This window comes from Pistacia vera, unplaced genomic scaffold, assembly GCF_008641045.1.
Source record: "Pistacia vera cultivar Batoury unplaced genomic scaffold, PisVer_v2 Contig838, whole genome shotgun sequence".
Classification (NCBI taxonomy): domain Eukaryota; kingdom Viridiplantae; phylum Streptophyta; class Magnoliopsida; order Sapindales; family Anacardiaceae; genus Pistacia; species Pistacia vera.
In genome coordinates, this window is record NW_022196710.1 from 989,392 (window position 1) to 1,001,914 (window position 12,523).

Below are 12,523 nucleotides of genomic sequence, written 5' to 3' on the forward strand. Positions count from 1 at the left end.
TCTATTCATGACTGCCAAAAATCCTACATGTTCTAAAATTTGAGTGAGTGGCCTTAAAACAAACATAGTGTGCTCAAAAATAGCACGGGAAAAATAACCATCCTAATCAAACAAAGGAATAATGTGCTCATAAATCCTCTAAGATATAGTAAAATCCCCGTCACATAACAAGTAATGCAATTTCTATACACCTGAAGTAAAAATATATCACAAAAATAAACAACAAAGAAAAGCTAGCAAGAGGTGAACTTTTCATGATAGAAAAAATTATCTGAACAAAGCAGGAGGCACACCGGGGCAGTTGCAACAGCTTCTTCTGCTTGTTTGAGTCGTACAAGTACTTCACCTGTGGTTTGTACAGCTTTAGCAGTATCCCGCAATTGATCTTGAAGCCCTTTATTCTCATCCCTGAGATATCTCCTCTCTTTCTCTTTTTCAGCTTTCAATGCTGAAATTTCAGCTGCAAGAGCATTTATGAACTTAGATTCAGCACCCATTACTCCTGTTCTAGTAGCCGCTTTCTTAACATCATCTATTCCTTCCTGAATCTTTCTATGCCTTGCAAGCAATTGAATATGCTTTTCCTAAAGATCTGCATATCGTTCTAGCATGCATGCATGTCCCTCCATAGCCATCTGCATTGCTTCCTTCAACTCTTCTGTACATTGCTTTTCAGCATCAAGTTCCTGTTTTTGCTTTTCTGCTAAGGACCTGCTAGCTTCAAGTTTGATCCTCAATTCTTCTGCAAGAGATATTCACTTGCTCTCTACCTCAGTCCAGTGGATTCTTTCCCATTCAAGTTTCTCCTCAGCACTATTTTCGGTTGACTTTGGGATTGTAGTCAGAGGTGGTGCTAGATTGGGATCACATGAATAAGTCAATTGCAAAATTGAGTTTTGTTTTCGAGCAGATAATGAAGAAGAGTCTATATAATATTGTAACTCGCTTCTTAAATCTTGAATCCCTTCCAAAAACACTTCCCTTTCATCCACATCACAGAAATTCCGATAATGTTCCAGTTGCTCTTGAACTATATTGAGTTCAATTTTTGTCCTTAAAATTTCAGGATGATTCTCAATTTTTTCCTTCAGAAGCTGTAAAAAATAAGGTCAGATATATGCACAAAATATTAACTAATGTTATCTTTAGAAATAAATTTATACTTTGGTAAGTAAGTAACCATTCTACCTCAATGCTTAAGTTCATAAGTAACAACCTAATAAAAGTATTTAAAAGCTACAATAATACCCGTCACGTATCTCATAGTGAAATGGATGCAAACACAGATGCAAACTAAACAAATATACAATTACATATGAAAAATGAAAACAAGTGAAACTTGTAGGGATTTGAAAGTGAGTGTTTAGCTTTACTACTATGTTAAGTAGATTTGTAACCAAAAACTTAGGCTAATATATTTTTTAGCTCTAACATACCTTATGCTCATGCATGTGGCCTACAAATTCTTCTTCCATGAACTTCTCAGTTGGCAAAACACCATCAATAAGGCTTTTAAGGCGCAGAATTTTATCTTCCCTTGTCTGTCCTATAATGGCATTGCATTCTCTCTCATGCTTGTATTGTTGCACCTGCAAAGAAAAGTAGAAAAATGTCACCAATGAAAAAACAAAAAAAGAAGAAAAAGAAAGCATTATATAGCCATTGCTATTTGTTGGTAAAACTAGTAAAAAAACATACCAAACGATTAAGGTGCTTAATTTCAGAAGTTTGCTTGGCACAGAAGTCCTCTAGTGCCATTTCCCTCCTAATGGCTCCTGCGAAAACCTTCTCCACTGCCTGAGCAAAAAAGAAACATGTAAATGCAAGCAGTCATGATGTTAAATTAATCCAAAATGTAGCTGAAATCATTATACTTACTCTTGGAACTGAAGATTGCTTCATGGACTTGTCCGTAGAGTGTGAGTCAACAAAAGGTACCAATTGAAGATTTGAGCTCTCATTCCCCTCTTTGACCTCTAGCTGCATTCTGTTCTTGCAATGGTTACATAAGGGTAATTATGTATCTTCTTTTGGCATCTCACCATTTTGAGAAGTTTGCACACCGATGTCGACTTTGGCAATGGGCAAAACTGGTTTAAAATCAGTGGGTCTTAATGAGAACCTGAATGATGATCGCCTCAATCCTGAACTCCGGTGGTGGCTATCAATAATTTCAAGGACACGATGGAGGCTAGCTGCCAGGTGTTCAGTTGTTGCAACAAAATTTCTTCTTGTTTGAATGAAATGGACTTTTAAGAAAACATATCCACAGCATCTAGCTCAGACTTGTTGTCATCATTCAGATCTTTCTGGGATGCACTTAGCATTGATGATGTCCTCAGGCTTTTCCTGCTATTGTTAATTCTAGGTGAAACACTTGGAGTTGGAGACTTAAGAACTGGAGATCCATCAGTTCGAACTATGCTGAGACAAGAAGGACACACAGAAATCACAGATCAATTTCCAGATTCACCATGCATATCGTCTCCTGAAATTTATCTGGAAAAACCAGCCAAAGGATCAGAGATTGGGCATGAAGATCCATGTCTCACTGAATTCCTTAGTGATCTTTTGTCTGGCAATCCACTGACAGAAGAGCTGAGCCTTTTTCTCCTCGGGAGGCTGCACAGAGGAGTCCCGAACATGTGAATCAGCAATTAAACTGTTTGAATTTCCTTCATCATTTTGTTCCTTGGTAGTATGATTTATGAAAATACAATTCATTAATAACTGCCTTGTTCTTATTTGCCTTGGCACGCTGAGCAAATCTCAGTGTAGTCAATGTTTCACTCTTGCAACTGCATTATTGACTTATCTGAGCTTCCACAAATGGAGGAAAATACAAAAATAGGGAGAGCAAGAGAAAAAAGGTTTCTTCTATTGACACAAAATCTGCAGTATTACCTCTGCACAGGAGAAACAGCATAGATCATTGTTAATTTTGCATTGCCACCAAGAGATTCCTACAATAAGAATGTCAACCTAGAGTCTCTAGAGGGAATATACCTTTGCTTTCCTGTTTGAGAAACCTCAGCAATAACATTTATCAAATTCCTGCAAGTCCAATAATAAAGTTTAATGAGAGTAAGGCTGTAATGCCTCCATTCTTTAAAAAACATGCATAGTAAAAGTACATGTAAAAATAACATAAAAAGTTGGGCCCAAAGGTTTCTTTTATTGAACATATGTATTCTTTATACAAATATATATAAGATTTGTATCATATGCAAAACTATCAAAATAGGGTGGACAGTGTAGCCATTTCTCTTCGTGTGCCGATGTCCATCCGACTGTGTCTTCATCTAGAACCTGCAAAAACATAGGGAGCAACTGGATGAGCACAAAACAATGCTTAGTAAGTAAACCCATTTACTCAAATATCCCCGTAACTCTCTCTCTAATTCTTTCCCTACCATTTCTATTGACTCTTTCTCTTATACAACTGTCTATTTTCTCTTTCTCATAACTCTTTTATACTAATTCTCTTTCTAGTAAGTCACGGCCTCATCTGACCGGAGGCACGGCTGGGACTCGCTCCCACTCCTTGTGACTTCTACTCATTCTAGCCGATCGGACTTGGTTATTCATGGATTCGGAACCTTTGGCCATGTGAGTGCATAGAATCTCTCGGGTAAACTCGGGTATAGCCCTCATCCGCATGCACTCTACGGGCTACACCACTTCTCTCTCTGATACTCTTGCCGCTCTCTCTATGCGGCGTACATGCGGGAATACTCTACCCGTACTCACAGGTTCTCCATCGCATAACCTACTATATTCTCTTATTAAGCACTACTCTAGCTTTTACTCTATAGTGCTCATTCTCTCTTTCTCTTTACTCTTAGAGTAGTCTAAACTCAAAAGTCTCTACTCTTTCTCTACTCTCTTTTTTAGTGCATAAATAAAGCATAGTTAATGCACATAATTGACTCATACTCATTAATGCATTTATGAAATGCAACTGTGACATGTAGCAACAATTAGGGCTTCCTACTCTTACTTATGCTTCTCTTGAGCATTTCATCATACAACTCATGTGCATAAAAACTCTACTCTAACTCTAACTTTTCTCTTTTCTTTAATCAACCAAATGGGAGAAAACTCCTTCCATAAGCTTGCTCAAAACTTCCTCCAACTTCTATCAAACTCAACCCAACATCAAGCAAATAAAACACTTCCCATAACTCAATTTATGTGTATCACTCAATCATAACTACTAATCTCATTCAACAATTTAATGAGTACACATATATATAACTCTACTCAANAAAATCAACAAATTGCCATTAAATAGTCATCTGAAAACTCCAAATTCCCATATGGAACTAAATGGTTAAGAGGAAGCATTTAGAATGAAGGTCATCATCAAGCACATAAATCTATACACAAACCTCTTCAAGAAAGAGAAAACAAGATTAGGATGAGTCCACCCGACTTCTTAGAAATAGAATTGTCTCCTCTGTAAGTGTCCAAAGAGATAAGTCCGCTGTGCCCACTACAGAGTTCTCTGTCTACTTCGGGAGTCCATTCTTACTCATAGAAAATTACCTGAAGCAAAAATTAAAACTAAAAAATTGTCATTTAAATTAAAAAAGAAAGAATATTATGTTTCATACAACATTGGAGCTCAAAAACGAAAAATTGCTTTAAAAAAGCATCATTTCCATGAACTTAAAAATTGAACCTCCTTGTAGTTGATGGCGCACTAAAATTTCTTATAGGAGCAAAATGCTTCTCAGCCTTAATTGATCCACGAAGACACTCAAAGGAATCTTGTCATAACTCTAGAAAATCCTCCATGGCATATGAGAAGCAAAAACTATAATTGTCAAAATCAAATGGTTTAAGCAATCAACGTGAAGACATTTTATTACTGCATAGGATACTTCACTCCCCATTTGTATGGTCAACCGTAATTGTCATTATAATGAATTAAAAAAAAAAAAAAAAGCTTTTTTGCACAGAAAAGAAGAAAGAAAAGAGCTGGATAGATAAAAAATGAGAAATAACAATAGAAAAAAATAGAAAACATAGAAACATTCTTATCATTAAAATCAAACATTCAAGGGAGACGAGAATTTTCCAAGTGAATAATCCAATATATTTCCCCCAAAATAACTACTAACTATGATCCAGAAGTAGTAGATAAAAACAAAACAAAATGAATTTCGTGTATGACAATTCTCTACACGAACACTTCATTTAGCCAAACTTCCAGATCTGAGGTGAGAACTTAAGGTAAAGCCTTACACCATAAAACTCTCAAGTCACCTTAACTCTTTTGTCCGGTCAGTTCTTTGTCTCCTTTTGAGTAATTTGGGAACTAGGTTACAAGGAGAAGATTCAAACTCCTAGAAGAACATGAATGATTGCCTATGTATAAGAATCACCAATGTGTACATTTGATACGTATTCTTATATTTACTTGCTTCTTTGTCATCTAAAAAGAAACTTATTTTTGTTACTGCCATATCTTGAACTTTCTATTTCCTAAACCATGGTACTGTATTCGCCAAAAACACCTCCTTCTTTTATGTTCAAACACTTAATAAATTTGTAGTGTACTCTATTCACATGCCAGAAAAAGAAAAAGAAAAACAAATAGAGTTGCCAAGCATTACATGCAGTAAACCCTTAAAATAAATTCAAGCACCAGGAAAGATTCCTATATGTTGGGTGTACCTATTAGGTCATAGTCAATGTAACATGGAATTAAATTTGTCAAGCAAAGAAACACTATAACGACAAGGAAAATGAATATATACATGTTCGTACTAGCCAAGGAATCGTACAACATTTCTTTTATAGGCATTCTCTAGAAAGTCTCAAATGCTAGGAACCCACCTTAAGCATCCTCACTATGCGTTCCAAGAAGAAAAAACGAAGCAAACCTTTATCAGTAGTTGTGTGACATCCTTCATTGTGCATATATACTCCTCTGTCAAATTTTCAACATAAACACCAGATTTGACATCTTCTCTTATCTGGAAGGAGAAGCAAAACAGGGTCAAGGAAAACTGAATTTATGTAGGTCTTTTACTGGATGTGAGTGCTTCTGTTACCTGAAGATTTCTTTGGCTTGGATCCAACAAATCTGTGATTTGTTCATTGTAAATCTGCAATAATATGTGGATATATTAGGACATGCAACATTAAATTTCACAAGACCAAAAGGGATACTGTCCAGTCACAAAACCTGAAGAAAAGAACAACGACATTTCTCTCTCTCTTCTAATACAAAACAAAAGAAAGAAACTCAACAATTTCTCGCTTTTCCACTCAGTAAAAAAACAGAAGCTTTAAAATTTACATTTTCTCAAGCTTGAGTCACTTTTTCCCCAAATTCTGTCAAAATACAAAAAAGATAATATCAAATAACCACTGAAAAGAAGAAGATCAAAACAATTACTTGAACACCCGAGTCGGGGACCCCAACCATTACGTTCTCGGGAAGTGTATGAGTGGCGAGCTTGCGCTTGAGTGGATTGGGCGGGCGTGGGGGCAGCGGACTCTTAATTTTGGAAGATGCCAGAGAAGGTGGAAGAAGTGAGTTCAGATAATCTGGCCTTTTAAAAAATTCTATCATAAATAAAAATATTAATTATAGGTTTTTTGTGCAGTAAAACTTAATCAGCTCCAAACTACAGCTTGCTGTGAAAGAACTCTACCTTTGTGATTCAGTAAAGAAATACATAAATTTGAGACAGAAAAAACAAACGTAAGTTGTCTAAACAAATGTAGAATTTATCAAACTCGATAAAATCTAGATTGTAATAGAGATAATTTTCTCTTCTTGAAGGCAGCACAAATAGTCAGATATTGATAAAATACCCAAACAGTCAAACTAATGCTAGCTCTTGCTATTTTCAATTATGAAAGTACACTCACCTGACAATCATAGTATTTCAAAAACATAGTCTGCAATGTTTTCTTCCACCAAAACTTGGATCAGTTTGCCCAGAGCACCTTCCGAGGACAAAAAATGGAAGATCAAATCTAATGTGTTGAATTGGACTTGGCTGTCAGACGAAAGCAGTGGGCCTTTGATGGCCTCAGCAAATAAAACATTCAAGGAAGGACGACCTTCTCCATCTTCTGTTATTTTCATGGAGTTATCTCCCTCATCCAAACTCATGCTACATATGTCATTGGCATATGCATTTACGAAAAATCCTTTCTCAGCCAGGATCATCTGAAGTGCTAGGCAAATATAATCAAAAAATGTTCATTGTGAGAAGACAACATTGATGATACTCTGGAGATGAGTATCTAGATGACTGTATATATCCATGCTATGTCACCATGAATGCTACTCAGCCTTATGGATTGATTCAAAATTAAAGCATGAAGTCTCTTGAATTCAGCATAATTTTCTGAGAGTTCTAGACATTTTATGACTGTTTGGGGACATTTCCTGGGCAACTCATGGAGTGGTTATCCTAAAACACTTGCTTATGGACAAAATTATGCAGTTTTTAAGTTTGGAAGGTTAAATATTGATTACAGATGCTACAGGGAACTTCATCTTCCCAGTGAAGTAATGGTGGCATACTACAATCATGTTTACATGTGATTAATACAGTTTCTGCCTCTGCATGCCACCATTTGTTACTTCTAGTAAAGAGTTGAAATGAAGAACTTAACTAGAAATATCTCTTACCATCGAACTTTGAATCTTGCTCTCCTCCAACAGAAAAATCACAAAAAGATATACAACTATCTCTTGTCCACCTAGACTTTTGTTGTAATCTTAAAAACACCCATATGATTCTAAAATTATCTATGACTTTTTCTAAAATTATTATTACTGACCTTTGCTGAGGTTTGCTTAAATATCGCTAAACTCCTCCTAAAGACTAAAACTGTTGGGAGTTCAAAAATAATTTTAGAACCATAAGTGCGTACTTGGGATTACACCCTGGGTTAGGAAAGGTCAAAAGATAACATTACCAAGTAGAATAAATAGAATTTGCTACAAAGAAAAAATAAAAAAGGCCTTAGAGAATGTGAGAGACCTATACAATTGAGGCAAACATCATCATCTCGAGTTTTCATCAAAGCCTTCAATGAAAGATGCAAAAGCTTAGGATAGTGAGCAAAAAGAACATCAGCTTCATCACTATTCATGGATTCGCATTGGAGGATGGATACTTTCTACAAAACAAAAAGGATATCTCCACTGATTTCCTCACTGTACTTCGAGAAACAAATAGGTCTTAGCTTACAATAGGGTTGATGCATTCAAGATAAATCTTATTACCTTGGCAAATGAAGGCCTGTAACAAGATTGGAGGTGAGGGCATCTCTGTCTTTAATGAGGACATAGGAATTATTTGTTGGACTATTTAAGAGAACCCCAAAGCAGTGAGGCTGCACTTACAAAGACCACAAAATGAAAAGGATTAAAAAAAAAAATTGTGAAGTCTTCAAGAACATTACTAGAAGATGAAAACCTTGCTTTAAACAAATGAGCAACCGCTTTTTTTTTTTTTTAAATTGTCATACAATTACTCTAAGCATTGCAACCTTGTATATTCCTAATCTTGGACTACATGTAAAGATAATTAAGGTCTAACTGATGTACTCACGTGTCTTTAAACTTCTGAGGTTCATTTTCCTAAGGCCATTCAAAATATTTAATCAGCATAAAAAAAGGGTCATCATAAGTGCTTCCAGTATATAAGGCTTAAGAATTATGTTTATCTCAACTATACATATTCTACCAAACAGAAGATATAGAAATCACGGTATTTTAGAAATTAGTTTTGGTGCTCTCTACGTTGATTGGGAAGAAGGTTGAGCTGTGTATTTAATTCTTATCGTAACAATTATATGACCAAATAAGCAACTAAAGCTTCTGCTCTCAAAGAAGAAAATCAAGTTTGACTGAATCAACCTATTCTACAACAAAACTAATTATGCTTTGCTAGCTAGCTGGAAAAATTCAGCAAAATAAGAATAATATACAGTAAATTATAGTTTCTGAATTTTCTCAGCAACCAAACACAAATTCATACGATAAGTAACGACTTTGTCCCACCCAAATGATAGTTTGATGTCACTTTCTCACCCACAGACTTTTAAAATACCACTTTACTACCCAGATTTATATTCCAATGGCGCACAAAGAACAAACTCAGTCTAGGCTATTAGGGATTTTGAAGAGGGAAGGTCAATGAGTCTTTGGGTAGTTGGGATTGATCAGAATTTGACTTGGGAGGGGTTGTTGTGCAAACCCTAATTGTTTGATTGCCGAGAATTGGCAAGGTCCAAGGGAGTAGAGTTTGAAGGGTTTTGGTGAGTGATGATAGACGAAGATAATGGTGGTGGTGTGGGGTCACAGCAATGCCGAAATCGGAAACGGAATATAAATTTGGGTAGTAAATTGGTATTTTAAAAGTGTGTGGATGGAAAAGTGTCATTAAACCATTATTTGGGTGGAAAAAAGTGGTTTACAGGTTCCCAATGAGTAAACAATTATAGAGAGACTAGAGCGATGATAATGGATACTTTCATCACTATATTTGCACAAACATTGACTCAGATGATGAGACATTTTTTGATAGAGTGGTCAATATATTGTTGGTGGATAGTTTGATTGCTTTAGAGGTTGGCTAGGTGTTTGAAACTGCTAATGTCTTCAAGGATGTATTGTATTACTTTGCAATTCAAAGGCTAAAGTCGTTTTCTTCTGTGTAGCCCCATCATGATTCATGCCTCTTCTTCATGTCATGGATGATTACATATCAGATTATATCTTTTAATACCCCTCACATATGTATCCCAGATTTGTCCACGGCTCAGATCAAGCTCATTAGATAGGTAGGAAGTTCTTATAAATGATAGACGATAATCCTAAGGTTGATGAGTCAATTTTAGAATAGGCTATTAAGATTAAAAAAAAAAAAAAAAAAAAAAAAACAGGAAGAGATTGTTATACTAATATGGTTTACAGAGCTGAAAACAAGACAACAACATTACTAGGACATGACATGATGTTAGTTATTAGTTATCACAAACTATATAGTTATGCCAGTGTCTTGCAACTTAGGAACCTTAAGGAATACATTAAGGTTAAACCTATTGGTACAAAGTTCCAAAGAATGTTTGTCAGTTTTCCAGTCCAAAAAGATGGTTTTTCTAAATGGTTGCAGATCGTTCTTTGGGCTAGAAGAGGCACACTTGAAAGGCTCTGTAACGCCCCACTTGAGGTACGTAGTTATTGTTTCTTCTTTTGCTCTTATTTGAGTTCGTTTCTTGGTAATATTGTTTGGTTGACCTTTGATTGAGTGTTATGTTGAATACTTGCCCTGAAATTGGTTGAAAATAGAAGAAGTTCAGTGTTCCAAGCTTCACCGGGGCGAAGAAGAATCTTCGCCGCGGCGAAGAGGTGTTGAAGCCACGGGAAGCTGCTGGACAGTTTCGCCGCGACGACAGAAGCTTCCTCGCCGCGGCGACAGGTCGACCAAAATGTTTGTTAAGTTTTAGATATTTTCTTCCCTAAGGGCAATTTGACCATTCTACCCCTAATTAGCAGGAAAAGTGGGGAGTAAAATGTAAGGAATTTTCATGGAGAATATGTTGCTATGGGGGTGTGTTTGTAATGAATCAAAGGATATAGATAGAATTCCCAAAGAAGAGTAAGGGCAAAATGGGAATGCTTGTGTATAAATTTCATTAAAAGGAATTAAGTCATTGCAAACCCTTCATTCTTCTTCTCCATCGCCACTCTCCTCTCTTGCTTCCTCTCAAATTCTCTTTCTTTTGATCAAGGAGTTTTAAAGGGCTTTTGGAGTGATTTGGGGTAGAAAATCAACCTAAGGCATCCTAAGGTAAGGATTCTTGCTTTGGTTGTGAAGCTTTGTGAGTTTTTGTATATATTGAATATTAAGGGTTTTTGTTCTTTTGTTTAAGAGTAGAGAAAAAGTCAAGCAAACCAAGTGAAAGGAAGAGTTAGTGAAATCTCTCCATAACAAGGTAAGTAAACCCCAACCCAAGTTGAGATTTGGGAATTTTCTTGATTAGGGTTTTGATAGCACTTATGTATGTATGTTATATACATGTTATATGCCATGTTATTGAGGCTTAAATAGAGATTTCTAGTGCTTTGTGATTGTTTATACATTGCAAATATAAGAAGTGAGATGTGGGTTGGAAAGGTAGTTTGAGATGGAATTGAAGGGTATTGAGGAATCCTTTTGGAAGTGTCTTTCTTTGGCAGGATATGTGGCTATGTGAGGGGGTTTCTCCCCATTTTGGATGGTTAGAGAAAGATTTAGAATTATTGTTATAGTAGAGTTTTATTATGCACTTGAGTTGTTTGATGAAATGCCTAATAGAGGTTTGAGTATGAGTAGTGAACCTTAATTCTTGCAACATTGCATGTTGGCATTTCATAAGTGCATTAGTGGAGATGAACCATCCATAGGCATTAATTGTGCATTGAGAAGTGACCTAAGAAAGAGTAGGAAACTTTGTGTATGCACTTGCTCTATGAGTAGAGAACTTTGTGGATGCAACTACTCTAAGGGTAGAGAGAATGAGAAGTGCTAGAATAGAGTGAATGAGAAGAGTATTAGAAATGGGTGGATGCTTTGTGATCATCACCCGACAGTTATGAGAATCGGGTTGATGCTTTGTGATCACCACCCGAATAGCCATTAGAAATGGGTTGATGCTTTGTGATCATCACCCGATAGGTATTAGAAACGGGTGGATGCTTTGTGACCATCACCCGGTTAGTTATTAGAAAAGGGGTTGATGCTTTGTGATCATCACCCGATATTTATTAGAAATGGGTTGATGCTTTGTGATCATCACCCGACAGTTATGAGAATCGGGTTGATGCTTTGTGATCACCACCCGAATAGCCATTAGAAATGGGTTGATGCTTTGTGATCATCACCCGATAGGTATTAGAAACGGGTGGATGCTTTGTGACCATCACCCGGTTAGTTATTAGAAAAGGGGTTGATGCTTTGTGATCATCACCCGATATTTATTAGAAATGGGTTGATGCTTTGTGATCATCACCCGACAGTGATTAGGAACGGGTTAATGCTTGGTGATCGTTACCCGAAAGTCATGAGGAACGGGTAGGTGCTATGTGGTCTCCACCCGATAGTTACGAAAACCGGGTAGGTGCTTCGTGATCCCCACTCGGTAGTCACTAAGAACGGGTTGGTGCTGTGTGAATTCCACCCGATAGTCATGAAGAGTGAGATGGTGCTGTGTGAACGCCATCCGGCCGTACCTCCGGTAAGATGAGGCCATGACGTTTAGTAGGAAACAACAGAAAGTGTGAGGAAAGAATTAAGAGTAATACATACGGGGATAGACAGATAGAGGGTTTTACTTACTGAGCATTATTTTGTGCTCACCCCGTTATTTTCCTTTATGGATGCAGGATCTAGGTGATGATGCAGTCGGAGGGGCGTCGGTAAGCGAGGAGCAATAGCTACACTGTTTCCCCTATTTTGTCTTTTAAAAATGGCATTTTTGTAAATGACGTTCTTAGTGTATA

The 12,523-nt window shown here is 36.6% G+C and overlaps 1 protein-coding gene across 1 annotated transcript; it reads right to left on the bottom strand.

The window, feature by feature from the left end:
- Window positions 1-233: 233 nt before the first annotated feature.
- On the bottom strand, window positions 234-8,127 carry LOC116118127 (kinesin-like protein KIN-12B). The gene is given in 15 exon segments (XM_031404095.1): window positions 234-1,094; window positions 1,437-1,589; window positions 1,699-1,797; window positions 1,861-2,255; window positions 2,258-2,458; window positions 2,510-2,622; window positions 2,718-2,798; window positions 2,905-3,054; window positions 4,549-4,566; window positions 5,860-5,984; window positions 6,063-6,116; window positions 6,197-6,226; window positions 6,410-6,579; window positions 6,967-7,200; window positions 8,016-8,127. Coding segments are annotated over 15 exon segments (2,796 nt in total).
- Between the last annotated feature and the right edge of the window lie 4,396 nt (window positions 8,128-12,523).